Source organism: Vanacampus margaritifer, chromosome 16, assembly GCF_051991255.1.
Source record: "Vanacampus margaritifer isolate UIUO_Vmar chromosome 16, RoL_Vmar_1.0, whole genome shotgun sequence".
Taxonomy (NCBI): Eukaryota; Metazoa; Chordata; class Actinopteri; order Syngnathiformes; family Syngnathidae; genus Vanacampus; species Vanacampus margaritifer.
This window is the reverse complement of record NC_135447.1, coordinates 6,666,621-6,694,383: the sequence shown is the minus strand read 5'-3', so window position 1 is coordinate 6,694,383 and position 27,763 is coordinate 6,666,621. Positions and strand designations below refer to the sequence as shown.

Genomic DNA, 27,763 nt, shown 5'->3' with positions numbered 1-27,763 from the left:
ATATGAACGGTGTAAATCGGATGTATTACGTGGGAATTTTTGCGCCATAAAAAAAGTTCTAGAATAAACTGCTATAATAAAAATATAAAGGTTAGAAATAACATTAAGCATTCACTCAATGATAGAACGTGATTAAATAAGTAGGTGTGGTGGGAAGTCAGCGTCAATGTTTAGCGCCTCCCATCAGAGATCCCATTGGCGTGACGAAGAGAACCACGGCGGCCATATATACATAGGTGACTGAGTGAAACAACAGAGGCGGGACGAATGTTTGGCGGCTTGAAATGTCTGTGCCATGATGTCGTGACTCGTCATTTCAGATGTCGTCATTAAAGATGACATCACGGCAACGACATATGTCACAAATAATTCATCCCCGTCGTCTACTTACTATGCCAACTCAGGCTGCAACACGAAATCAATACAATTGATAAAAATAATAATTAAAAATGTTGCCAACAAATGTCATGATGGTCTCTTTGCGAGTCACTGCTAGCTCTCTACCAAACTGCACTAAGAGCCGGCCGGATGCTCAGAGAGCGCAGAATCATCCCTGCTGTGTTGTGCAACGACCTGCTGTAAAATGATTGATTAAATTTAAATAGAAAAGAAAAACTAAAAACTCTTATTGAAATTAAATAAAAACGGCAGTACGTACTTCAGAATAACGGGGCATGAAAACTCAGTAAACCTGTGCTTCAATTGACTAGTTTCTTTTTTACCGGAACATTCTGTCTGCACAATAAATCAGGAAAGAAAAAGAAAAATGTATTCTGGTTTTAAACCTCTATATTTTCTTATCCTAGAGTTCACAATATAGTGAGGAATGGAGTTTTTCACCACAGTTTCTGTGTGTCTTTTAGAATAAACAAAGACAATTTCTTGTAGCTAAACTGGCATTAATTAACATCATTTTATAAAGGTAAGAAAGTGATTTGTGGCTATTCTACCTACTTTGGCCGTTAGTCTAAATTTGACATAATCCTCTTTTAAAGAAATGCCGAAAGTTCACAAAGTATGGACCTTGTTAATAATAGGCCAGATTAATTAAGACTGTCTCACTCATTCTTTATCCTCCAAGGCTCTATGAATCCTCTGGATTGGCTTTAGGGAAGAGCAGGACATAAATTAGATGAACATCCAAAGTGGAGCGTCACGCTTTGACTTCTGATTTTAATGACGTCACATGGAACACATGTTTTACACAAATGTGAAACTCTCATTAGAGAGGTGTGAAAAAAAGGTGCGAGCGCTTGTACCCAACAGGGCTAATTATCAGCTTCTAATTGCTGATGTGAGTCACGGGTTCCTGCAGCAACCATCACGCAACATCACACGTTCAAATGTGACAAGAGGAAAAAACTAGTTGTGTAAAGATAAGAGGATGTTAGCCATCAGCTTGGTTAAATCCGTTGTTTTGAATATGACGGCAGCAATGGTGTGATAAACTCGTGTGACATTTATTTTTCATGATGACTAAGAAGGAAGTGCAGACAGACAAATATCATATAAAATGAATCACAGGTTTGCTTTTATAATAATCCCCAAAACTTTCATGCTATTAAATTTGAATGAATCACATGCAGACAATGTGACACCTGCACACTAATGAACGTTCCAACTTTCTAATTTTAATAATAGCCAGACACTGCCAGAGAGGTGCAGTGTATCATCAATACTATTAAATATGCACAAGACATTCATTATACATGTTCATTTACACATAACAGCATATGGATAACTATTTCCCATATGTGTTTATTGTATATGAACACCCTGGTACAAAATTCTTATCTACAATGGAGAGTTGTTTACCTTGACCTTAAGAAAATTCCCAGTGTCCCCACTTTAATTAATATTACCTTAACATACTGTATGCAGAGTTGCAATATAGAGATAAACATCAGCACTTTGCATCAGCATTCTATCTATAGTAGCCTGCATGATGCACTTTGGTAGCAAACAAACACTTTGCTTGACAACAGATAAACATTCTATAAATTATATTAATTTTGTCGTCTTTTAACAGTATACGCATATCTGGTGTCTGACATATTGATCTTGAGAGTTTGGGATATCCTATGGGTAAATATTTACGGGAAATAAGTTCTTTCTCATTTCTTTCTTCTATTGCCTGGAAGGTAGTAGAAAGTAAATATTTGTTTCTTTTTTTACATACACCAATGGCCATTTCCTCAATTATTCACAAATCTGCCTAAATCTGTGTTACAGAGCATTTCTCTTTTGTCGAGATAATCCATCCCGCCTCACAAGTGTGGCATATCAAGATGCTGATTAGACAGCATGACTATTGCACAGGTGTGCCTTAGACTGGCCTCAATTAAAGGCCTCTCTGAAATGTACAGCTTTGCTTTATTGTGGGGGGTCAGAAAATCAGTCTGTATCTGGTGTGACCATTTGCCGCATCACACAGTGCAGCACATCTTCATATTGAGTTGATCAGGTTGTTGTCATCCGTGAACACCTCCCCAATATGCCAGATGCCATCAAAGTGTGTCCAGCTCACACAAAAATGGGAGCAAAAACAAAAAGTGTTGCGATTATATTTTTTTCAGTTGATGATAAAATAAAAATACTGAAGTGTATTGATTGTAAATGAACACTTCCTAGAGCATCCATATTCAAATCGTTTACACCAAGTGTCACCTCAAAAAATTATTCACAGAACATACATTACTCAATATATGATGAAGAAAATGGGACTCTCAGACTCCGACATTTGTCTCCAATGTTTACAAAACACTACAAACACTTATGTTCATGCTTTATGGTTATGTACTCCGGTTATGTATTTCTGGACTAAAGTCTTAGAAAAACTTTCCGCTATTTTGGACCGTAGGATACCTTTATCTCCAAACTTGTGTTTGCTAGGTGACCTAACAACAACTGACTTACCACATAAACAATTTCAATCTACACTTGTAGCCCTTACTATCGCTAAAAAAACAATTCTTGTTAACTGGAAAAATAAACAAACTCTGAATATCGACCAATGGTCTAACCTCCTCATAAATCACATTTTAATGGAAAAAATATCTGCCTCAAATAAAAACCAAATATCAAAATTTATAGAAACACGGTCTACGTATATAGAATTTTTTAACCTAATTCTGGTTACTTAATTCTGTCTGTTAGCGAGAGCCACCACATCGTGATAACTTACATTGATGTTTCTGCATTTGGCAATTTATCATTATATTATATTATTAGTATGGGATTTTGTTTAATAGGTTTTAGGTGAACTAATGAATACACACACGCTCGCACGCACGCACACACACACGCACACACATACTCACCCACATACAAAAAAAAAATATATATATATAGATATATATATAAAAAAGGAGAGCAATGATGACATGTCAAATCAAATGAACAATACTGAGCTCTCCAGTAAAAAAAAAAAAAAGTATCACCTCAAAAAAATATTTTGTACTCCAAGTACACAAGGCTACCTACCAAAATGCATTTGAGACGAGGTGCAGAGGGAATATATAGGCCTATTGTAAACTAACGTTACAGTTCGACAAAAAAGGAATGCATTTAGTAAAATAAAAGACTAATGTAACCCCCATTGTAAAAAAAAAAAGCAAAGAAAAAGATGGTAACATAGCTAAACAGCGACAGGGACAAGCAAATGCAACATATCAGACACAATAGCACATTGACTATGACAAAAGCCACCCTCAAGAACAACATTGTAAATATTAAGGTAAAGGGCACCAGGCTACAGCTGTTACATTACTTGGCAGCTACTTTAATTATATATTTTGGTCAATCTGTTCTTCCTGATGTGAGATGAGACCCCGTACATGAAACATCTGTAGAGTTATGTCACAGAGCTTCAACATCTGTTGATGTTTTACAGCCTGTCAGTCATTGGGTATTTTCTCATGTTCCTTTATGTTATCATATTAAAAAAGTAATGTCAAGTGCTGAGAGCTTACATCTGTGTCGCAGAGTTTCATCTGACACTGCACACAGACACACCCTGTGGCTTTTGTTCCCTTATGTTGTCATTCAAGGTGACAGTGGTGATTGTTTGCTAAACTGACACCATCCACAAAGGCTTGTGATCGCCTAAGATGTCAGGTAGCGTCTGCTGAAAGTACCAGCCAAGCTAATAGTGAGACTGGGACTATTGATGTCTTCATTAAAAACAAAAACAAAAAAAATCCTATTTCTCATAGCAGTCTATTGTGTATTTTTCTCAGCTATTTTATTTATATATATATAAAATTTCAGTTTTGTCTGTAAGATATTCTATAAAGTTACACGAGTGTACTATTTGGGGGGGACGATTATAAATTGTGTGCAGTGAAGCCCAATGAGTGTATGCACTGACATAAATGGACCATAAACCCAGAGACACAAAGGCTTTAAATCCCAAGATCATACTACTTTGCCTTTTGTAAACCGGCTGAGACTACTTCTGTTTCCATGGTAATTTGCACTTTTCCAAATACTGAATAGATAAGTGGAGATAAGTGCAAACGGACAAGGGAAGATATGAGCATTTGACCCAAAAGAGAGCAGAATACTCAAGATCGTACTGAAGTGTTGGACACCGATTCTGTACTTAGTAGCAATACTATTAGAATTTAAATTAGTATTTAAATATACAGCATGCTTTTGTTTTCTACCTCTAATAATTAGTCTTTAACAAAATATATATTTGTGATGTAGGAGTATCCAGAATTACCAGAATAGTAGCCAGCGCCCCACTAGCCAGCCACTGCTGGTTCCAAGTCAAGATGAAAAAAAAAAAAAAATGCCAAAAACTGTGCCAAACAATTCAAACAAGTGACTCACTGTAGTGGCCCCTGATAGCTCAAAGTCACAACGACATGACTGAAAACAAAACTGATGAGGCATTAACAGGTCTGCCTATAATGTTAGCTTGGTATTCAATTATTTAAAAAAAAAAAGACTAGATGTAGCATATCTTTAAAACAAACAAACAAATGTAGCTATGCTTTTCAGAAACACACACACTTATTTCTGTCACAGAGCATCAAGATTGTTCAACCTTACCTGTTTGTTGTACTTGGGTTGACTGGTCTTGTAGCTGTAATCAGAGTATTGGTCTGACCCAGTAGAGTTGTCATCTCCTCCAGTCCCGACAAAGGTATTGGTAGCCGGAAGGTCCTGGACTGCCTGATGTTTTTGTGAGCCTGAGGGAGACTGAGCCTGCAGCTGAATGGAGGGCAACGGGGAGTTAGAGCGGTAGTGCCGACCTATATCAGGGCTTTCTGGTGAGTAAGTCAGGGGCAGATGTATCCTTGGGCTATCGTTGACTGCATCAAGGTTGAACTTGAGGCTTTTTTGGAGGCTGACCTCCTCTTCTTCCCCAAGTGGTTTTGGAGATTTTTGAGGTTTTCCTTTCCTACATCGTTTGCCTTTGGCATTTTTTGGTGCCTGTTTGGGTGCATATAAGTCCTTTGTTTCCTTCTTGCCAGGTTGGTATCCACTCTTTGTTTCTCTTTGGATGCGGTGTCGAATGAAAACCACCACCAGGATAAGCATGACAACACCTGCTACCCCAGCAAGGCTTCCGAACAAAATGTTGCTCCGTTGTGCAGCAAAGCCATTGTCAGGATCACCAGCAATATCCCTGTCTAGTGGGGTGTAAAGACTGTGTCCAACTAGAGCCTCAACTAAGCTGACATTTGAAATTGTTTCATTGACATAGATATGGACCAAGGCAGTGGCATGCCGTGCAGGCTTCCCTCTGTCACTCACTTTTACCACCAGGCGATGCAGTCCACCATATTTTGGGGCCATCTCCTTGGCTAGAGTAATCTCTCCACTGGACGGTGAGATTTGAAATAACTGGTAAGGGTTACCACCTGAAATGCTGAAAACCAGCTCTGCATTGGGCCCGCTGTCCATATCTTCAGCTTCCACCATCTCCACATGGCTATCGGGGGAAGCAAGGGGGGATAAAAGCCTGAAGGAAGAGTTGACGGGCTTCGTCACAACTGGATTATTGTCATTTTCATCCAGTACATTGATGGTAACACCCACATAAGTAGACCGAGGCGGTTGCCCTCCATCCACTGCTTTTAGACGGAAAGTGTACCTGCTCTCTTTCTCTCTGTCAAAAGATATGCTGGATAGAATGGTGCCAGTTCCATTTTGAACAACAAATTTTCCTCCATCGGACTCAACAGAGAGGTGAACTTGAGCATTTTCACCTTTATCAACATCCATGACTGTTACCATGCCAACTGGGCTGAGGGGAGGCATGTTTTCTAAAACCGAGAAGCTGTAGCCACTTAGCATGAATTTGGGGTCATTGTCATTGCGGTCAAGGACTTTTATTACAACACTTGCTGTTCCTTTATGGACAGGTGACCCTTTATCAGCTGCGATGACCCGGAACTCATAGTGTTCTTTGTGCTCACGATCAAGTGGGTTCCGGGCTCTGACTTCCCCTGTATTTGGATCAATCTCAAAAAGACCCTTGATGGATGTGTCTGCCACGATGTTGTAGAGAAGGTCTGCATTTGTGCCGCTGTCTGCATCTGAAGCTATAACATCCAAAACCTTTTCACCAGGTTGGTTTTCTTCAGCAAAATCTACCTCAAACAAGGTTGGGGAGAACACTGGAGAATTATCATTCACATCAGTTACCTGTACCTTCAGTGAGTTGGTACCAGAGAGCGCTGGATTTCCAGAATCTACAGCCACTATCTCCACTCGATAATCCTTCACCCTTTCATAGTCGAGGGGAGTGGTGGTTTGTAGGAAGTATTTCCTCTTGTTGTCACTGGATGAGTCACTGATAGGGCGGAGCTGGAAGGGCACATCCCCTGCAACTACACACGTGACCACAGCATTCTCGCCCTCATCCTTGTCAGATACTTGCACTAAAGCAACAGCTGTTCCCACCGGCATGTCTTCTGAAATGTTAGCTACTCCTTCACTGTGGGTCACAAGGCCAATTCCCCTTATCTCCACAGCTGGAGGATTGTCATTTTGGTCAGTCACTTCAATGGTGACAAAGGTCTTGGAGCTCTTTGGTTGTGGACCTTTGTCCCTTGCCACCACATAGAAGGACAAGCTGTCGATCTCTTCTCGGTCCAGTGCTCCTTTGACATAGATGATACCAGTGGAGCGATCAATTCGTAAGAGTTTTGGCACGGGGTCTCCTGCTTGATGAAGTGTGTATTCAATTTCTCCGTTAGGCCCCATGTCAGAGTCATTTGCTTTGACCTACAACAACAACATGAACAAAAGTAAAGACTACGGTTAATATATGTGAATTATGTGCCAAAAACAAACATTTGATCTCCGGCAATACAAGAATGAAACCATATGTAGGAAAATTGTTTTATAGAAAATAATATTTAGTCTTACCTGTAGCACAGAATGTCCCACTGGACTATTCTCCAACAGTTCTGCCTCATAAGTTAATTTTTCAAACTTCGGTGTATTGTCATTGGCATCGGTGACGACCACTCGCAGCAAAGCACTGCTGTAGCGCTGCGGGTTTCCTCCATCCACTGCCTTGATGGTGAGGTCATAGGAATCCTTTAACTCACGATCTAGGTTGCCTAGAACAATAAGCTGTGGGAGCTTGCCACCCCTGTCATCCGCCACTTGTAAACCAAACAGTGTTGCTGCATCTTGTCCCGCTGTCAGGGCATAATCACTCACCCCGTTCCTATCGGTGTCTCTGTCAGTTGCTAAAGGTATGGAAAACAGTGCCCCCATGATCGTGTTCTCAGGGACAGATATGGTCAACACAGAAGAAGGGAACTGAGGGGTGTTGTCATTGATATCCTGCACCTCGATGCGTCCTTCAATGAGTCTCGGGCTCTGATTCTGTAACAGGTCTGTGACAGATACTTCAAATTCCAGGTAGCAGGGCTTACCCCTAACAAGCAACCGGCAGTCTCTTAGTGTCTCTCTGTCAATGGGGATCTCAGTGGTAAAAATATCTCCAGTTTTTCCATCAACACGTAGATAAGGGGCACCAACCTCCAGCTTGTATAGATGACCTGAGTCTGGCAGCCCCTGGTCTGCAGCCAGACTACCAATAAGAGTGTTGGGAGGTTGCTCCTCCTGGACACGGTACAGAATGCTGCCTTCAGCAGAGCTGCAGAGCAGCGCCAGGAGCCAAAACAGCATCACTAGTAAAATTTGTTCCATGGGGTCATGAGAAGATCTTCCTGTAAAACAACAAAGAAAATTTCTGTCAATGTATACATTGAATTATGTACACTATACAAGCATAGGTGTGATCACACATCCAACGCTATAGTATCTCACATCTCTCATATACTTAACACAAAAGACAAAGCAGGTTGAGTCAGGGTGATAAAGTCCAGAAAAAAAATCCTTTAAGCAGTCTAATACAGTATTGTAAAATAATACAAGTATGAATTATAACTCTATTACCGATGCTTCCCTACAGAGATTCAAAACATCTCAGGGGCCATGTGGATTATTTCCGTTGCATAATCAAATGCAAATGTAATAGATGTAAACTCAAAGCTACTGAATAGACACTTTATGCCTGGTTTACTTAGATCCCAAATAGCGGGTTCTAAATTGTGTGTTCACTCTGACAGACTGTCCGCACTGTTGCCCACGTGTTGCACATGATCTCCTAAATTTGCACCAAAAGGGCTTGACTTAAGATCACAACAGGCACTCAATTGCGCGTACAGTCACGCTTACAGATTGTCTACGCCACTGGAAACAAGTGGAAGTGGTGGAGACCAACATATTTAAAAGAGGGTTTACGGTTTTTGCATTTTTTTACCTGGCCTGGGTGCGGCATTTAAAGACATCAAGTTTGTTTCACATTTGACAAGTCAGATTAAAAATCTATTTACATCTATTTCCCCCAGAATTTGTACGTTCAGGTATAGATATAACTTAAGTGCATAATAATTTTGCCCATTTGACGGACACATTCCTGGGTGTGCCAGATTGGTTGATCGGCTTCCACATCTGTTTGCCTGAGGAATTTATTTGCAGCTATTTTTTTGCTTGTGCTAACCTTTCATAAATTGTAACACTAACAAATGCTGAGTAGTGCTATCAGCATTGCTCAAAATGGCTTAGCTTAGAAGAAGAAAAAAAAAACAATCTTTAGCAAGCATTTAGATTTGTTTTTCTTTAATTTGTCAACGGTAAGTTAAAAATGACCTGGACAATTTTGCTATTAGGTTAACAGAAATTAACTGTCAATATAAAAATGCTCTTAAAAATATATCATGCTGTATGTTTGAGAAAGTGTTCAAAATAAATTCAAAATGAAATATATACATATGTGCATAAAATATTTCATTTTAGTGTGGCCCATGACACTTTTAACTCACTGGAGCCGTCAGAGCTTTCTCTCTTGTGCAGAATGCAAACCACCGTATTCATGTTTAGCTGGATTTGCCCTGTTGAACAATTCAAAGTCTTTCCATGCTCCATTGCTACAGATAAACTCAAACACTGGAGTAATTTTGTTTGAATTCTAACCTTTCAACAATTGCAATTACAGCATGTTAACTGCAGGCCTTTGATCCATTTTCCCTACAGCATTCGTTTTTTTTTCCACACGGTGCAATCATTTTCTGTGTGAGTGAGTTTATATAATTTAAATAAGTGCACACTTTGGGGTGAAGGGGTTAATCAAGGTGCTGTGTTATGACAAACCCAGGCGGTCGCCATGTTTGTATGTGCATGTGGGCTATTTAATCACGAGATCATTGCATTTGATTTTGCCTCAGTTCATGGCATTTCAGCTGAGCACTACGTGTTAGTGATGCATTAATCCTTTAAACGATCGAGTGGGGGGAAATAATCGACCTGCCCATTATAAGCACAGCTTTTTTCTCAATGATTTGCCAAAACCGTAAAACTGCTGTTCCACCCCCGTTTTGAATCATCAACCACACAATGAAATTAATTATTAATCAGGTAATGAAAAGACAATTATGAAATATATTTCTGGTAGTACGACAGCAATAAAGGACCAGAGACATTTTACTGAATTATGTTGAGGTTCAGGGAGTAAGCAGTACATCTTGTCACATGGACACAATTTTTCAGAGAAGGTCAAAGCAAATATTTATTTCGCTAAAAAGCAAAACACAGACAAACTCATTCAAATGAAATTGCATGTATTGATGGGCTAATCGCTTAGTTATTGATATGTCCCGTTCTACGTTTTAGAGGAGCTGCTTCAGTCAATATACAGGTACCATGAAAAGGGAGAGTGATTTCTATGTTTGTATGCTCAAAAGGGAACAAGAGAACTATAATCAGTAAGGACAGGCCAAACAAAACACTATTTCACAGAAAACATTGTGAGGAAAAGATAATTTGAAAACAAACCACTATATTATATACTGTTGTATTATGTAAGAACAAATAAAAGGACAAAAAAACATGTAACTGTAAGTTGAAGTGTGTGACAAATAACAGCAAAAAAAAAATTGTGAATAACATGCACCTGTGTATAATACACAAGCACAAAATCACTTTAAAAAAATATTTTTAAAATAATCGCTATCCGGGCAGTAGTTTTTTTTTTTGCTTTACATTTCAATAAACTGTGGATACATAATTTTTAATAAACCCTAAAAATGCTAGCCTAAACACAACGTTGTATTTTCTTTCTATAGTGTGACATAATCATCCCCATTTTCATTCCATCTATTTACAGAACTAATAGGCGTGCCTTGATTGTGACATGATTGTTATGGTTGATGACACTCATGACTTAATATCTTCCAGTTGGCCTCTTGCCTGTCTTCCAGATGGCACCATGCCTTCCAGTCACAGCAAACTGAGCTTATTTTCTTTCCCTTTGTTTACATTTGAATTCAGCATCATGCTGTTTGTGGAGTATGTCATTGTTTAGACTTTGTCATAGGTTTTTAGAAAACATTCCTCAACTATCTCACTTTTTTTTTTTTTTAATTAAAAGGATGGCAGTTCTATTTCCCCAACCTAACAGTAGTGGTAGATTCGGGAGCATAATTTGGAGGATGTCGACTTTTATGTTTCACTATAATTATGAAACGTAATGCAAAATGGCAACATTAAAACTGCAACAACTGCAAGGACTGCAATTTCCTACAACTCAGCACTTTATTCTCCCTAAAAATGCGATTATCATCTGCCGACCCAGATGGTGTGGTCGACCTGAACAGCTACAAGCTGATTCAGGCAGATTGTGCCACATAACTCAGCATAAAAGGAAAAATTTTCTTCTTCTTCTTCTTTTTAATTGTTCATAGAGGTTCAGATACTTACTGTGGATGGGCACAACTTTTATAAACTGTACTCTATATCAATTACGTTTATTGATGATTGATTTCAATTTAACATCAGTTGGATATTTAATACTGTACGGAACTTCAAGATGAAAGAAGTCAGAACCGTCACCCAAATACATAACCACAATAATGACGCAAAGTTATGTGTACAAGCTAATCAACCCACTTTAGACACACTGCACATTATCTGGGGTTGCCATAGCAATTTCGGTAAAAGCTATGCTCCTTATAACAAGCCAATCTTTTCTTTTATAGTAACAAATTTATTTGGAGGTAAAATTACAACAAAAGTTGTTCTCTCTTTTATCTGACTTGGTTATTATACTAAAATATCAAGATTGCACCCATTTTGCTACCCTACCTAAGTACTTTCAGATATTGTTAAACAACTCTTGTCTCCTCATTCATAAAACAAAATGATGATGTTCAGCGTAGGAGGAATGCCGTGCGCGACATGACTTTCAGGATCCTTCTCAGATTTGTGAATTTACAGAGCATTGTTTAGCTAGGAAGATTTAACTTTTAATTTCAGTGTCACTTCTCTAGTTGTATGTGACACTGAATAGCAACCAGACGAGGTTAACTGACCCAAAGAACTTCATTAACCAAAAGGAAAAAATGCATTACTGTGCCAAAAGGTAATAAGGTACTATTTGACATACGTTCACCATGTAAGCAGAAATGTTCCTGCAGATTATATACTGTATATCCAGTTGCTTTTATTAATGCATTTGAATGTTGATGCTCTTGCTCAAATCGGTACAACATTTTGAGACACTTTTTATTTTTATGAAAGTGCTATAAGAAAAAAAACATGAATTAAAAGCAACAACACATCCGGAGACATTTACCTCTATCAGATCAACATTCATCATACTGTATAACCTCATGCTGTGAGCATGCAATGGACCAAACGCTTCCATCTAAAAAAATAAAAGAAATAAGAAAAATGTGGAAGCATACTAGTGGGCCTCTAAAGGCTATCTATAACTGCCTAATCGATGTGCTGCGTGCTCCATCTTCTGCAAAGATGTTGCAGAAAAGAGTGCAGTCGATGCAAAAGCAAAACAAAAAACAACACAGTAGAGTCGGAAGTGTAAATTTAACTCATGGGGTTAAATTTAACACTTCCCCATAGTTTATAGAGTTTTCACCAGTTCTGAGTTAAATTTACACTTCCAAAAGTGTAAAAAATATTACTCATTGGTAGAGTGAAATTACAACACCCATAGTGTTATTCTTAAAAGTGTTATTTCAATTCATTTTTTGGCGTTAATTTCTCAGTTTTGTTGTTACTTTTAACCATGAAGTGTTATATCCATTCCTGTAATTCTCTTAATTTCTCACAGTTTTAGTGTTACTTCTTGACAAGTTTTTATTATCCAACCCAAATGGAGAAATTGGGACTTGATCCTTGTACCTAGCACTTGGGGGGCAACAACACTAAAATATACGCCACGAGATAGTTAGTACATGTTCGTTGTCGCAAAATTCTTCCTAGTAGGCCTAGTTCCCGCACGACTCATGGTAAATACGAATTGCCGGTACGGCAATATATCTACTTCGTTTTTAGTTTTCCAGAAAAATAATGAACATAAATTACACGACTCGTGAAAATCCGGAAAAAAAATTTTTTATGTCTCACACGCTTTTTCTACATTAACTCATGAACAAAATAATTCAAGAACTGTATAATTTTATCCTTAATTTATAGAACTGAATAATCCAGACGTAGAGTTGTCCTTAAAATCCAGGGGAAAAAAATTAGCTGCCTTGCAGGAGAAAATAGGTGACTCAGCCTGGAGTCAATTAGTTTGACTCGATGAAATAACACCACCCAAATCAACATTCCAAAAAATTAACACTAGATTTTTAACTCAATTTAACACTACAGAATTTGCTGTGCAGCAGTTGGGGTTAGAACCCCGAGAGTGCAAAGAAGAGGCTTGCCATACGGAACGAACAGTACCTGGCTAAAAGCCAGCTTTTGAAGACCATCAGGGTGGCAAGCCTGAAGAGAAAATGGGGCGAGAAAGGCACTGTCACATGATTCATGCACAGCAAAGCCGTCAATCCGCTGACCTACAAGTGTCAGGAAAGGGTCACCCAAATACACCCTGTCGCTGATCAATGACCTCAATAGATAAGGATCGCTCAAAGTGGAAGGAAAGTGCTTTCTCACTCTCTTCCTATGTGTCACTTGAGAATCAGTGGCCACTGATGAGATCTGCATAATAGCTCTCCGGTCCAATTATAGATGCTAAAGATTAAGCACGCTAATTTAACCTTAAAGGATATTTGTGCAGTTTGTCACTTTTTTTTTTTTTTTACTCACGACTACCACCTCTGGCCTTAAGTGTAACTGCAGCATCTGTGCCAGGCTCGTTCATGGTGCGCGTGCGTGCACAATCTTAAAGCTAAGCCACATTTGACAAACAAAGACAAGACTTCAAATGAGGTAGGAAAAACTCTGCCCCTCCCCTCTCCAAAGAAACTGTGGAGTGTGAGGGTCCGCACACTCTACTAAAAAGGGAAGATAAAAGCTGATAGGTGCAGTCAGAGTAAAGCAGTCGGGGCTCTTTGTACTCATCTGGGCATTGGTGGAGCATGCATGATGTAGAAAAAACTTTAATATTACCTTTTTAAACTGCACAATGCATCTTTATCATATGCGTAAACCTAATGATTTGTTTGAAAAAGTATTAGAAGTGAATAAAGTACAAAATATGGCTTTAATATGGGACCACCAGTACTTGAATATAATAATGCCCATATGTTAAGGTATATACGGACATATATGGGCACAGAAAAAATAAATGGTAAATTGAGTTCTTTTTTTTTTTATTGCTATCCGTATTTTTCTACAGCGATTGCAAGGTAAGTGCAGTGCAGCTCTTTATTGAGTTATCAATATGGTTTCTTGTGGTAAAACCATTGAATGTTCTTCTTCTTAAAAAAAATAAAAGGGAAAAAAAAAAGAACGCATTGTAGGTTCTTTCCTATCAGCTTCCTTCTGCTGTTCTACACATCACTTCCAATGTCATTGAGAATGACAGTGAACTCTTCCAATTCCTTTTAGCATCTGACCGCAAAGCCTCCCTCAAGGCTTCAGTGCCTTCAGTGCCATTACTAACAGCTACGCTCTTTGCAGCAAAACATCAGTTTAACTGCAAGGCGATTGATTCTCACCTGGAGTCCTCACAAAGTGTGCGACCTTTGCGACCCCAAGGTTCAGGAGCAGATTTCAACTTCTACAAGTCTATTATCAACTTTTAGCTATATATCAGACTGTGCACAGCCTGTGTCCCGAGAGAGCTACACTTTCAAGCCTTATTGTACAGACGGCGCTGACCTTAGTGGTAACAAGGCCCCTTCTGAAAAGGATGTACCAGCCAAGTTTGTAAACAGTACAAACCCGGCATGAAATGAGTATCCGTACCGCTTTGAAATCTATGAAATAAAATCATTTCTATACAATCGCATAATCATACAACAGCTATCAAAGAGCACATCAAGTATTTTGCAGCACATTGTCTTTTAGGATGAGAGGACGGAAAAAGGTAGCGTGGGCACGTACTAATTAATTACATGCGCACAGTAATGACACGCATCAAACAGCTAAACTATTTTACTTATTTGAAGTGAGAAATCATTGTTAATAACTAGCTTCTAGGGGTGCGCGTCTCTCCACAAAAGACGATTCAATACAGTTTTCGCTACATGGGGTGTGAAACATTTCAAGGCCGGAACGGTACAATATGGTGCAGCTCAGTTGGAGAGGGTATGATGCAGTGAGTTTTTTTTGGTCATTTTACATATATTTGTCAAAACTTGTCAGTGATGTAAATGTGCCATTTCCTTCTAAGATATCTCTCCAATAAAAATCTCCAATTTGATACATATCTCGATATATTTCAAAGCAGAAGGATTTGATTTGGTTCGATTCGATGCACTCTTATCTTTTAAGTCCCAAAACGATTTTCCGGTTCAAACCCTACTCGCTTGCATAACAGACAGTTTTAATATTAAATATGCATTAACCTCCAATTATATACATTATACTGTATATGATAGCCAACCAGGAAGCAAAATGAATCTCGCACCGTGGCTGGGCTTCAGGAGTGGAGTACCAACTTGTTGCGTGTTTATAAAATGTCTCCTCCCGGATTGTCTAGTATACAATTTTAATGACAAAGAGAGCATTTAGCAAAACCATAGCATAACCAATAAATAACAGCAGCTCAAAATATTTCCCTATTTTTTGCATCAAATCCTGAGTTTGATTTTTCAAATTCAAATTTCTGATTGTTGCCGTTGTATTTGTCAGTGCGCCCTTCAGCACACAAAATTAGCAACAACAGTTCATTTTAGTGAAAAACTGCTGCTTGTGTTCTGAGCTCACGTGCCAAATTAAACCCCCTGACGGGCCAGTTATGTTTGAACCCCCTGTTTTAAGAGGTAGTAAGAGTGCTTTTATGTGAGAGGTTTATCACGTTTAAATTATGCTAAAAGAAAACAAAATCTTTATGCGAAGCAATCTATACTGTTAATTCCATTCTTCTTTCCATTTTAAGTGCATTCTATAACCTAATCTTAATTAAACACGTGCAATGTCTTTCTGTGCACGGTATATCTTTTGGAGACAACAACGGGGGTATTAAAAAGAAAGTCTAAGATAATTATGCTGCAGCCCCCTGTGCACCTGTCCTGGTTACCATAGAGACAGATGATCTATGACTCTGTGGACTGAGTCAACGGCAGTGACTGACTGGCTGACATTTGCTGTGCTACAGGTACAGCCAAAATGAGTCAAGCAGAAAATCAACCAAGGCATGTTGGTAAATTAACAATAAGATGTTGCAAAGGGGTAGACTAGCATTGGGAAATGTCATTAAAGGAATCAATTAATCATTTTGTACCGGCCTTAAAGCAGCTGCACGAGAAGGGAAACAGCGTTTTTGTGAGTTCCATATGCAGAACTGGGCAGGTTCAATTGTTTCAAGTGGGGGGGGGTCTGCTCCTTCCAGGTTGAAGGACATAATGATAATGAATGGATTTTATGATTTTATCAAATAGGGTCATTTTCTATATTGGCTGTCTTTAGTCTTTAAAAAATCCATTACTCTCCCACACAGACTTTATAATGGCTAGAATTTTATTGAGTGACCTCAAATGGGTGATCTTTTCAAAGAATTGATTTCAAATGTGTTTTTTTTTTTTTTTAGACTGTGCACAATTGTGTTACTATGTCAGTTCAAAACCATGCTAAGTGTGGTCAAATTACAGCTAGGCAACACACCTAAAACTTTTTTTTCTGCCATTTGAGTGTAAAAGCTAATTTTAATTAATTATCATACTGGCAAGTAGTTGTAAAGGCACATCAAATTAAGTTGAAAGACCACCCCCCCCCACCCCCCCTCTTTATCAAAGCTTGGCCAAATCTCATCTCTCAACATGACCACTGCCTTGAGCTCTTCACAGATGAGATCACCACATTGAGAGGGCTCATGTTACAGGCAGTTTGTGGGATATGAGCTAGAACGCTTTACAACCCTGTTGTGTTTGTGGACTGTTTTGACGGCCTTGTAGTGTGTACACGATGTGTCTAGCAGACTATTAAAATGAGGCTATTGCTCGGTGGAGTGGGGAGAAACAACACCCAAGACTCTCACTTGGAGCGCGGGGAGGGGTGTGTGTGGGGGGGGGGGGGGGGTAGATTTCCCATGTGGACGCGCACACACTTCCTCTCGGAATGGACGCGCAGCCATTTACAGAGCGATTATTTGTTATTTTGCGCACAGAATGTTACTCGTGAGCAAACGCACCAAATACACGCAATTAGTGTGAGATGTGTAGCTAAAAAGAAAAGGACCGCAGAGAAATGTAACAAATGGATCGCATTTTCTGCTTCACGGAATCATAACGCAATTACCGCATAGCGTTCGGTGCAATTGACTACTCTTGAAACTGAAGTGCAAAGGTATGCGCGCATGTATTCTTGCAAGGCATCGGGGTTTTTATTTATTTATTTATTGATTACTCGCAGACGTGAATCCATCATTACGGTCCAACATTCCTCTAATCTAGACTGAACTGGCAACTTGTTGTTACTGGATCATGCGGTATAAAATATAATTCAAAATAAACACAACACGTAAAAAAACAAACAAGCAATGCGAATGAAACAATTATTTTTAATTATTATTTTTGGTGTATATTACCTGAACGAGACACTTGGATGGGCGCTTGGTGGCAATCGGTCCAAAAACTGGTACATCCACCAACAGAATACCTCCTCAAAATAACTTCAGATGTCACTCAATCCGGTTATAACTTTCCCGCATTAAAATTCAGAAGACTGCAACCTCGTCTGGTCTCCCGACAGTGGTCAAGGGAGATGGATTTTTTTTTTCCCTCCCTTACCGCTCAGCAGAAATATTCTAAGTTTGCGGTTTGCTTTAAATTATTTGACGATTAAACTGGGAGATGAGCGGCTTCATTCCAATGGTAATTGCGTTCCTATGAGCCATCTTCAGTCCTCAGCCAAAATTCACTGGCTGGCGCATCCCTTTTGGTCCAAGTTTGTCCACCCAAAAGTAGCCTGGAGCGCACTCTAAAGACACACCAGTCGGTTAAATGAGATCAACACGCATGTCACCGGCGAGGAAGGATAGCTTAAAAAAAAACCGAAGGAAAAAAATCCTGAAAAGAGCGCATCTGAAGCAGTTCCAGAGAGCAAGTGGTGGTGAGATGCTGTGGCTGACTTGCTCCCTTCGCTGCCTCTCTCCTCTCATCAGAAGGTGGGAGGAGGAGGTGGGGCTCCCATCAGCTGCATAACGCAGCAACTTCACACTCAACATCACGTTATGCCCGGGCTGCCTACCACGAAATTGTTCGATTCCTGCAGTTTAACGAGATCCCATCAAAAATGGGTCACCTCAAATGGTCAAACGCACTTCATAAAAATCAGCACACTAATTCACTTGGATGCGCTTCTTGCACGCCATCTAATTCCTGCACGCCAAAAATACCCTCTCGAGGTATGATGGAAATGATGACGCCACGTGTTTAGATGTGAAGTAACAACAGGTATCATGCGCTGACAGTTTACTTGTTGATATGCATTCCATGGTGAACATGAGAGGACCAAAAAAATGAAGCCACTTGCACCGGTTGCTCTTTATTCATTTGGCGCCACCCTCAGGCGGTTATTAGAAGGAGGCCATGCATGGAATAGCTATGGAATAGTACAATATAGCCTAATGGGGACATTCAAAATAAGATCTTTGTCAAAAAAAAAGTCTGATAACAATCTTGAGCTTGAATTGACACTGTCAGAGTGGTATTAACATTACATTTGCCGATGGGGCTCTAGAAATATAATAAATACATAAAACAACAATATGGTAGCAATCTAAAAAAAAAAAATGAATGGATGTATGTGGTGAACCCAATCTACTTTTGATCGAGCGCTTGTGTTGAATCTCAGGCCACAAATGTTAACTTCTGACAGTGCACATCAAAATTGAGGATTAATTTTTGATAGGGCACCAGATGATCCCAGGCTGCAATTAGTGGTATTTGTAATAGTGGCATTTCGTTAATTAAATGAAGAGTATCACACCTTTTAAGTTTATCCTCTTAATATTAGACCGCTTGACAACTTATTTTCAAATAATTTGACCAGAGGATGCAACCACCTGTTTTTAGGAAGAATGTCTGGTGCCGCTTAAATTGGATGATTGCAGTTCGAGAAGGAACATCAACTTTGGAAAAACTTCCGTCTGCCTGGTCATGCTGGGAGGGGGAATACCCCCCATCCATGGTTCTTTCTTTTCTTCCCCAGTCCCCCCTTAGGTAGTTTTGACTAGGGAAAGTCAGAACGATGTCAACTTTGGGTTTGTGAAGCCCTTTGAGAGACTTTTGTGATTAAATAGACTTGCATTGTCTTGACCAGTTAGTTCGACACCAACCAAAATTGCACCAGCCTAAATCATAAAAACCCAATACCTTTGCTCAAGGCTAGAAATCAGCATGGCTCTACAGGGAACGAAAGCCATCCCACACCACGTTACTCTCTACTTCCTTTCTTCCAAACACTAATGGCAATGATCATAAACGCTTAGTCATAAGTAATGAACTAGGAGCAATGAGACAAAGACAGTGTTTTGCCACAATGCAAAAGCCTTGAGCGGTGCCCTCTGGAGAAAATTAGATCTTCTATCTCCCCCCGCCGTTCTGAAGCCAGAGTTTATCATAGGCTTTTCTTTCAGCATTTTTTTTTTTTTTTACCCCCCATCTCTCATTAGCTGCAAACACACAGCTGTTGGGTTACCTCTCCAGGGCTCCCATTAAGGGCTGCCACTCAGGCTTACCATGTCCCAGAGCCAATCACATTAGAGCACCCACCTACGCACTACTACTGCAAAGCTGCTCCTAACCAGCTATATTAATATATTAAAGCATATTACTCAGGTGGGTCCATGCCTTTTTCTCAAAAGAGAAAAAAACTTATCCGAAAATATATGTCGCTCCATCTACCATCAAGCTATCACTTGCATGCTTGTCTGTATGTCCATCTCTCAGTCTGTTTGTCTTTTTCTTGTATTATTAAAAAAATTATATAATAATAAAATAATAATTTAAAAAAAAAAAAGCCTGTCTGTCTGTCTGTCTCATATTCTACACGCCCACCTCAACAATGACATTCAAATGAGCCATTTCAGTGAAAATACATAAATTTTTATTACACCGTCGCTGTGTAAACAGTTTTGTGTCATGCCACTATGTTTCCAGAAGCATTAATCAAAACAGAATGTCAAAGCGATGTTTTAACATAATTAGATTTACTCTGAGTATATGTCCAAGTCACTGATTCAACAAGAATCTCGCAGAGTGCTGTCGCAATCATGTGTAGGACAAAGTATTTAATTGTTTATGTTATGTAATGGAAATATTGATCTCCCTGAACAATAGGAATACACATTACTCACATGTTATTTGCCCTTATTAAATAGTTTAAATTTTAAATAAATATTTTAGTCAGATCAACAAACATTGGTTTTTAATGCTATCCAACAAGAGACTACCAATCATGTATACTGCATCTAAGGTTAAACTCAAATCAGTACAAGGTGTGATCTCAGCTGTCAATGGATAAATAAGTAACACTTTGCATGTCTCTCTTCAAGATATGTTTCCCGTGATTTGATTTTCATTAAAATATAAATAAAATAATGTTATTTTCTTTAAAAAAAAACTAAAAAAAAACAGAATACTGACTAAATGTATTAATAATGTCATTCTAGTGGTTGAATTGAATGATCTGATTGAATAAGGATGCAACCAATTTTAGCAGAGGTGGCTAGCATTCTGAGGAGATAATTATGACTTAGGCCACTATTAAGAGATGATATATAAATAAATAATTTTGGGTCTCTGTTATCCTTAATTAGATATGGAAAACATCTTTCCTCTGATCGGTTAGTTTCTGTTACGGGTGTTTTGTGGCCACCGTCTGCGTTCATTTTGTTGGCTCCATAGGTTGTCGGTGGAATCGGACCCTGTGCACAGTGCGCCCTGAGATGGCCACGGTCCTCCGTGTTGTGCATAAAACAGTGGGAAAAAAATTGGATTATGATAGGGCACCATTCACACTTGAAGTCGACTAATCGGTAATCACGTGTTTTTAGCATTTCGTCTTCCATTCGGCCAATTCACAAAGCACCTCCGACTCGCCCGTTTGCTGCCGCCATCGCACTGTTATGCTCAGTCGAGTAGGCAAACTATTGCCAACAAAACAACACAGTCTTCACACATCTGTGCAGGTCCAATAGTCTGAAAATAAAATGGTTCTGAATGAGCCTAGCGGTTAGCCTAGCATTGCTAGCTTTGGCTATTCCGATTGCTGCTCGTGTTAAATGATTCAGACCACTGGGTCGCTAAATGAAGCCCCACCTTTTGTCGCCCAAATATTACGTCCAATAATGTCCAAACAACTGGTGCTAACGAGAACTTTATTCAACATAACTGTGCGCTTGAGTCACTTTACAACAACACTATACGGCTCATGTACGCTACAAGCGGAAACTGCACCAGTTACGGAGACAAATTCCTAGTAATGTGAAATGTATTCACTTACATGGCAATAAAAGTGATTCTGAAACATTGGACCAAAAACAAGACCAGTCGCATAGTCACAGGCAAGCTATGGTTAAATAAAACAGTGAAACAGAGAAATGCTTAATTTTCTTGAGGCTGGCTACATTAGAGTTAATAACAAGCTATGCTATAGAAGACAATATGAGACCAGCAGTATTATTTTTTTTCCAATGTCAGTCTGTCGAATTATATCTTTACATGAAACAAAAGCAGCAACAACAAAACAGTTAGGGGACAGCTCACTGACTGATAACATTGAGTAGTTGTCCTCTGTTCAACTTTCAACACAAAGTTGACTGTTTAAAAAAAACAAAACTTTATTTTTTCAACCTCTCCTTCCATCACAACAATGATATTGTGATAAGGATGTCAAGAAAATGGTGAAAGATTAGTCTGTCATGTTGTGTGTTTGTAAAATATCTGTCTTATAAACGCATGAAAGATTTTGCAATAAACAATTTGTGAGCTCTCATGATTCACAAGCCTGAAAATTTGACAAAGTATCATCGGTAGAACCGAGGTTCCACCCACCCGCGCGAGAGGTTTCCTTTTATATGGATGGGTTCCGAGTGACACACTATGTGGCTGTGATCTGCACTCATTTGCATCTTTCGAACCTCTTATCACACAACACACCTGGAGCATATTGCTCCACCTCCACAAACACACATGGGGCACACGTATTGCATTTGAGGGTAAATTTGAGATAAGTTGACAGAAGGTATATTGGAAAACACACACAGAAAAACAAGGTGTCCACAAACAGAGGATAAATCCACCATGAATGAGAACGTAACATCTGCTGCTGCATGGCACTGTGAGGGCACAAATCTACAAGGATGCTTTCACAGCATGCATTTTGCCTTTGACAGCTGATTGAAAACACTCACACTCGCATCCCAAGGTGTGGCAAGCCATGCTACAACATTTAAGCCAACGGGAATCAATGTAGGGCCTGCTATGTGATTTAGCACGGAAATGGATTTACTTCTTAAGAGTCTGAGAAAACGTAAGCTTCTGAAGGAAGAGACAGTCCAACAAGTAGACAGAGAAATATTGTATTTTTAACTGTTAAGCACCAAAAGTGACCTGTTTTCTTTTCTTTCTTTTTTCCCAGGGAAAATCTAATTTCATGACATTATTAAATGCCCGTTTGTAGTTTATTTCATTTGTACTTTTTGTCCCCAATAATAAATACAGAAATTAGGTTTTAAAGTGTATGGGACACACTTTTTATTTTTATTTTTAAATATGTTATATCAAACAATATAATATACATAATCAATACATTCTAACCAAGTATTTCATGGATTTTGAAGTACATGCCGAAAATCTACCCAGCGAGGTGATCGCTGCAGCCAGACTGGTTATGATGTCATCAAGTCACATTGTTGACTTGGCATGTAGTTTTTCCTACTAATTCATTTAAATGTTTTGATAAATTTGGACTATGTCATGTTGCGTTGCTGGCAGAGGTGGGTAGAGTAGCCAAACATTTTACTCAAGTAAGAGTAACTTTACTTCAAAATAATATTACTCAAGTAAAAGTAAATAGTCATCCCAAAAAAAAAAAAAAAAAAATCACTCAAGTTCAAGTAAAAAAGTTATTTGCTGAAAAGAGTACTCAAGTACTGAGTAACAGCTTGAACATTAAGCCTGATTTATTTTAAAAAACAATGTCATCAGTCAGAAAAAAACATAAAATGATGTGCAAATGCTGGCATCTTCAAATCATTATAAAATAAATAAATAACTTTTTGAGCTCGAACAACAGTGCAAGTCGACATGTTAGCCAAAGCATGCACAATCCATTCATAAGTTGTGTAACTACGGGAGGATGGCGTTGGCCTGTTTGGGTCCCCCAGAGATGCGGTTTTACGTGCAAAAGACGTAAACATGGAACAGCACCTGCTACCGAAAGCCATGTAGAAAAGATCAACAAACAGGTCACAAGTAAAATCTGTCAACACAGACACGAACAAGTCGACTATTCCTCTCCTGTGATTATAACAGTGACAGTAAAAGACAGAGGAATAGCAGCGGCCGGGGTAAGGTTAGCATCAAGACGTTAGCTTTTGGCTAACGTTCAGTTCATGACTGAGCAGTGACACAATACGTCCCCGGAGCCATCGGGCATAACGCTGCCTGATCTGAATGGCAGTGAGCCAAATTATCATCAAGACGTTAGCCTTTGGGTAACGTTGGACTCGTCCATATTATGACACCGGTGCGCCGGGTGTAACGCAGCAGAGTTCGGTGATTTCAAAAACAAAATACACACACAAAAAAAAAAGACATGCATGGCAGGTTAATTGAGCGCTCTGAATTGTCCTTAGGTGTGATTGTGAGTCTGGAAGGTTGTTTGTCTCTGTGTGCCCTGCAATTGGCTGGCAACCCATTTCGGGTGTACCCCGCCTACTGCCCAAAGACAGCTGGGATAGGCTCCAGCACCCCCGTGACCCCTGTGACGAATAAGCGGTTAAGAAAATGGATGGATATATACTGGCAAGATGAGAAAATAAGACAAAGACGAGATGAGAAGAAAAAAATGGGCAAAAAGCAATATTTTCTTTTTTTTCCTTTCAAATTTGCATCGCCACATTCACCTGCCGGGAAATAGAATGAAAAGGGCATAACTAACTGTTATTAACTAAAATAATTGCACCTTTATTCTCACCTACTGAACAATAGTAGAAAATTTAAGTAGCATTTTGCAGTATTTTTCTTTGTTGTGAACACTAGCCTGGCTAAACTATAGAAGAAAGAAGGAAAACCAAATACAATTTTGTTTTCCTCAACTCAGTTTTACACCTCTCAAAGAGAGGGTGGGGGGTTAAATCTGACCTGACAATAAGCCTGCGGTTATGATGAGTGGAGTTCAAGTGAAGTAATCCTCTTAGTTACCATCGACGTGTCTTGTACGGCATTATGAGTCTTCATCATATTCATAATGTTTATCTCTGCAGTCACGCTGGATGTCAGTATTCGTCTTTTAGGTATTGGGGGGGGGGGGGGGGGGGGTTGAGTGATTTTAGCATTGCTTATAGCGATGGTTTGGTTTGCATTTCGGTTTTTAGCTTATTGTTTATATTTGCCACTGGGCTCGGATTATATCCACATGATCCTGACAGTTAGGCATGCATCAGCAGTAACAATAACATTGCTGGTGGTGAAGCAGTCGACTTTCAATTCTCCCGCAGTCATTTACTGCTAACTCTTCACCATCCAAAGTGAATAAAAAGGAAAGAGCGTATTAAACTACTTCACATTATGGCATTTCATTTTGAAAGGATTAAATGTGTACAAAGTCATAAATAAATCGGTCGGCAGAATCCATAGCCTTCCAGCCAATAAGTCAGGGTTCAATTAATTGAATTATTACTCCTTCTTCAAACTTTTTGGGGTTATTTATCATGCATTGTGTTAAACCAGTCAGTCGATTACAGGCTGCATTTAATGACAGTACTTTAAAAGATGTTATCCTCTAATGATGTGTGAAATTAAGTTCCATGTGGTGTGATACCATATAATATCCTGTATAAAATTTCAAATGACTTAAAGTGAAATACAAGAAATGTGGTGCAAGGGGGGATTGTGCGGCACTGAATAACAGATGCAATGCCTCAGGATTCTTTCGCTCTTTCTAAATAAACAGAATATTTGCTTTTGGTTTGACAATGTTTCTGTGTGTCATTCCAAATGTAGATTGCGCTAAATTTTGTGGTAAAACTACCCAGGTTGAGGTGTTGATGTTGGGGCTACTATGATTTTGTATAGGTAGGGGTGTACTGTATGTATTGTAGGTATTTAGGGATGATATGTTTTATTGGGTTATATTAAGAATATGTATGGAAATGTAAAGGCGGATATACGAGCACAGCCTAAGTATTTTTACACATAGGGCCTACTGTACTATATTTTATGCACTATAATCTTGTATATTGTGTATGCATAGACCTAGACGTCTGCTCACATTTTGGGATTATCAAAAAGGGACATGACAGGATAAGATAAAATGCTTCTTCCTGCCACTTCTCATACGCACACCTGTTTATAATGCATATAAAAAATTTTAAATTTTACCATTTTTGGTTGTTCATTTTTAATCGAATTTTCCAATTATTTTGCGTGCACACTATTGGGAGTATGAGATGAATAAAACACAAATAAGCAAACAACATAATTGGAAAAGGCCAAAAGAACAACAAAACCAAAAAGTCTGCCTGCACCACAACAAAATATGCTAGGGATGGGCAAACCTGCATCATTGTTCAACCCTCAAGGTTAAGATGGGGGCAAAGGCACAGTTTAAAGCAACACTAAGGAACTTTCAGTTTACGTTAATCATGGCGACGCCTTGTGGACAAAAGTGGTATTATGTCTGAAGGAAGACCATATTTCCTATGAGGGCAAGCACATTGCGTCGTTTTTTTTAGCTCACTCCAGCGAGTGAAAACCAGGCCAATGTTGATCCTTGACTGTCCTTTCATCCAGGGTAGCTTTTAATGTATGCCATAAAGCAGTCAGCACATTTGTATTTTTTTTTGTGTGGCAGTGTTCCTACCATCCTCCTCAAAGTTGCTTAGTCCCAGTAAAAATGATACAGACCCCCTCAGGTCATGGCAAAGGTACCACTAGACTAGTTTTAAGTTGATGTTTCATCCGAAGAGTTATGGAAATATTTTATTATGGTTGAAAAGTGCCTTAATGCAACTTTAAAGTCTGAACTTTATTGTACTTAGAATTTCGAGTGTTTGTCTTTTGAGATGTGTTGAGCTGTTGGTTCTCCTGTAATGAAATTAACTATGACCCTCATTTTACTTCCTGCAATATAGTTAATGAGGGCAGCTAACAGAAAAATGAGGGTTAATTGTTAACCATTAATAGAAGCACACCTTGAACATTATATTACATTTGCTGTATATTTTTAGAGGTGTTGTTCGATTTTATCATTTTCAGCTGCAACATGAGGTATTCCTGCACACCTATGGAAGATTGTTAAACCTCACAGTATAATGCTGTGCCGTTGCACAGCAACATACTACTAAATTCACACTGCCCTAATATATCTCATTAAAGTAAATCATAATTATAGCTACTATAATGTGTGCATCTTATTATCATGTGGGAAGCATTGCACTATTTACAACTCGGTTGAAATTTAATGTTTTCCGCTGTTGTTTTTGCTCTGTTGCAGCTCACCTGAGGTCACCAGTTTAATATGCGTAGTAAAGTGTTGCAATGCTGGGCAGAAGGTCCAACGCTGAAGGTTATTTATGCAAGTCTAACAGTGCTACTCAAATTCAGCCAAATGTTAACAATTTAAATTTGAGTATGCATATTGCTAATAAGATACAATGTAATTTTACTAATTGTATGACCCATATATACAGTATCAATGAAACCATGGTTTACGATCATAGGGTTTTGGTATGAGAAAAGCTACTGGATGAAAATGCAACACGCTTGTCTTACTTTATTGTGAATCCAAACAGCTTCTTGAAAAATGTAAAAGCTGATGGCAGCCAAATGTATTCATTAGGGTAAAGAGTGAAGGCAGAGCATCTGGCCTCCAAATTTTAATTAGATTTAACCACTGGGAGTTCTTTCATTTTACAAACTGGGATGTGTCTTATCCCAAAGGAATACTTGACAACTTGTGAGAAATAATATATAAATTTTTAATATACGGTGGAAATCATTTTCCTTTATTACGCAGAGGTAAAGAATTCTGGAAAATACGCAAGTATTCAAATATAAGTATTCAATTTTGTATTTGGGGGAGAATTTTACAGTCAGACTTGGCAAAGTACACGAGTAAAAAAAAAAAAAAAAAAAATTCAGGTTGTTTGTTTGATTTGAAGTTTTATACGCGCAAATTAGTCCAGTTCATCTGAAGTGCAACTGGCAATGGAGCGGAAAAAAACACATTTTACAGCACACTGGGAGGAGAGCTGCTGCTTCACTGCCCTAAAAGGCTTCAGTGTTTTAAGCATCAATCTCTTCCCCAAGCTTGATTTTGTTCAGTCAATATTATGCATGACATTGCAAGACTGACCGGCTTTGACCTTGCAAGCCCAAGAATGCAATACCTTTGCAAAGCAGGAGAGCCTTGAAAATATGCAGACAAACTAACTTTTCCTCAAACTAAAACCTTTTTGTTTTTAATTCGGCTGACTAAATGAAACTTTGGAAGTAACAAAATACTGACTGTCTTCAAGAGGCTACTTGCTAAAGTTGTTTAAAGTATGGTTGAAAACCCCTCAATAAAGACGGCAAAGCTGTAA

General features: G+C 38.8%; 1 protein-coding gene across 6 annotated transcripts in view; it reads right to left on the bottom strand.

The window, feature by feature from the left end:
- Positions 1-27,763, bottom strand: part of pcdh1a (protocadherin 1a) — a 167,935-nt gene that overhangs the window by 83,431 nt on the left and 56,741 nt on the right. For 5 of the 6 annotated variants that reach the window (XM_077546083.1, XM_077546087.1, XM_077546088.1 and 2 more), the window contains 2 exons: positions 7,387-8,201; positions 5,059-7,242 (listed from right to left, as the gene is read on the bottom strand). In XM_077546083.1, the coding sequence (XP_077402209.1) occupies positions 5,059-7,242; positions 7,387-8,181 (2,979 nt within the window). In that variant the 5' untranslated portion in view covers positions 8,182-8,201. Of the gene's footprint in view, positions 1-5,058; positions 7,243-7,386; positions 8,202-17,536; positions 18,088-27,763 lie in introns of those variants that run through there. The other variant, XM_077546086.1, reaches the window with a different exon arrangement.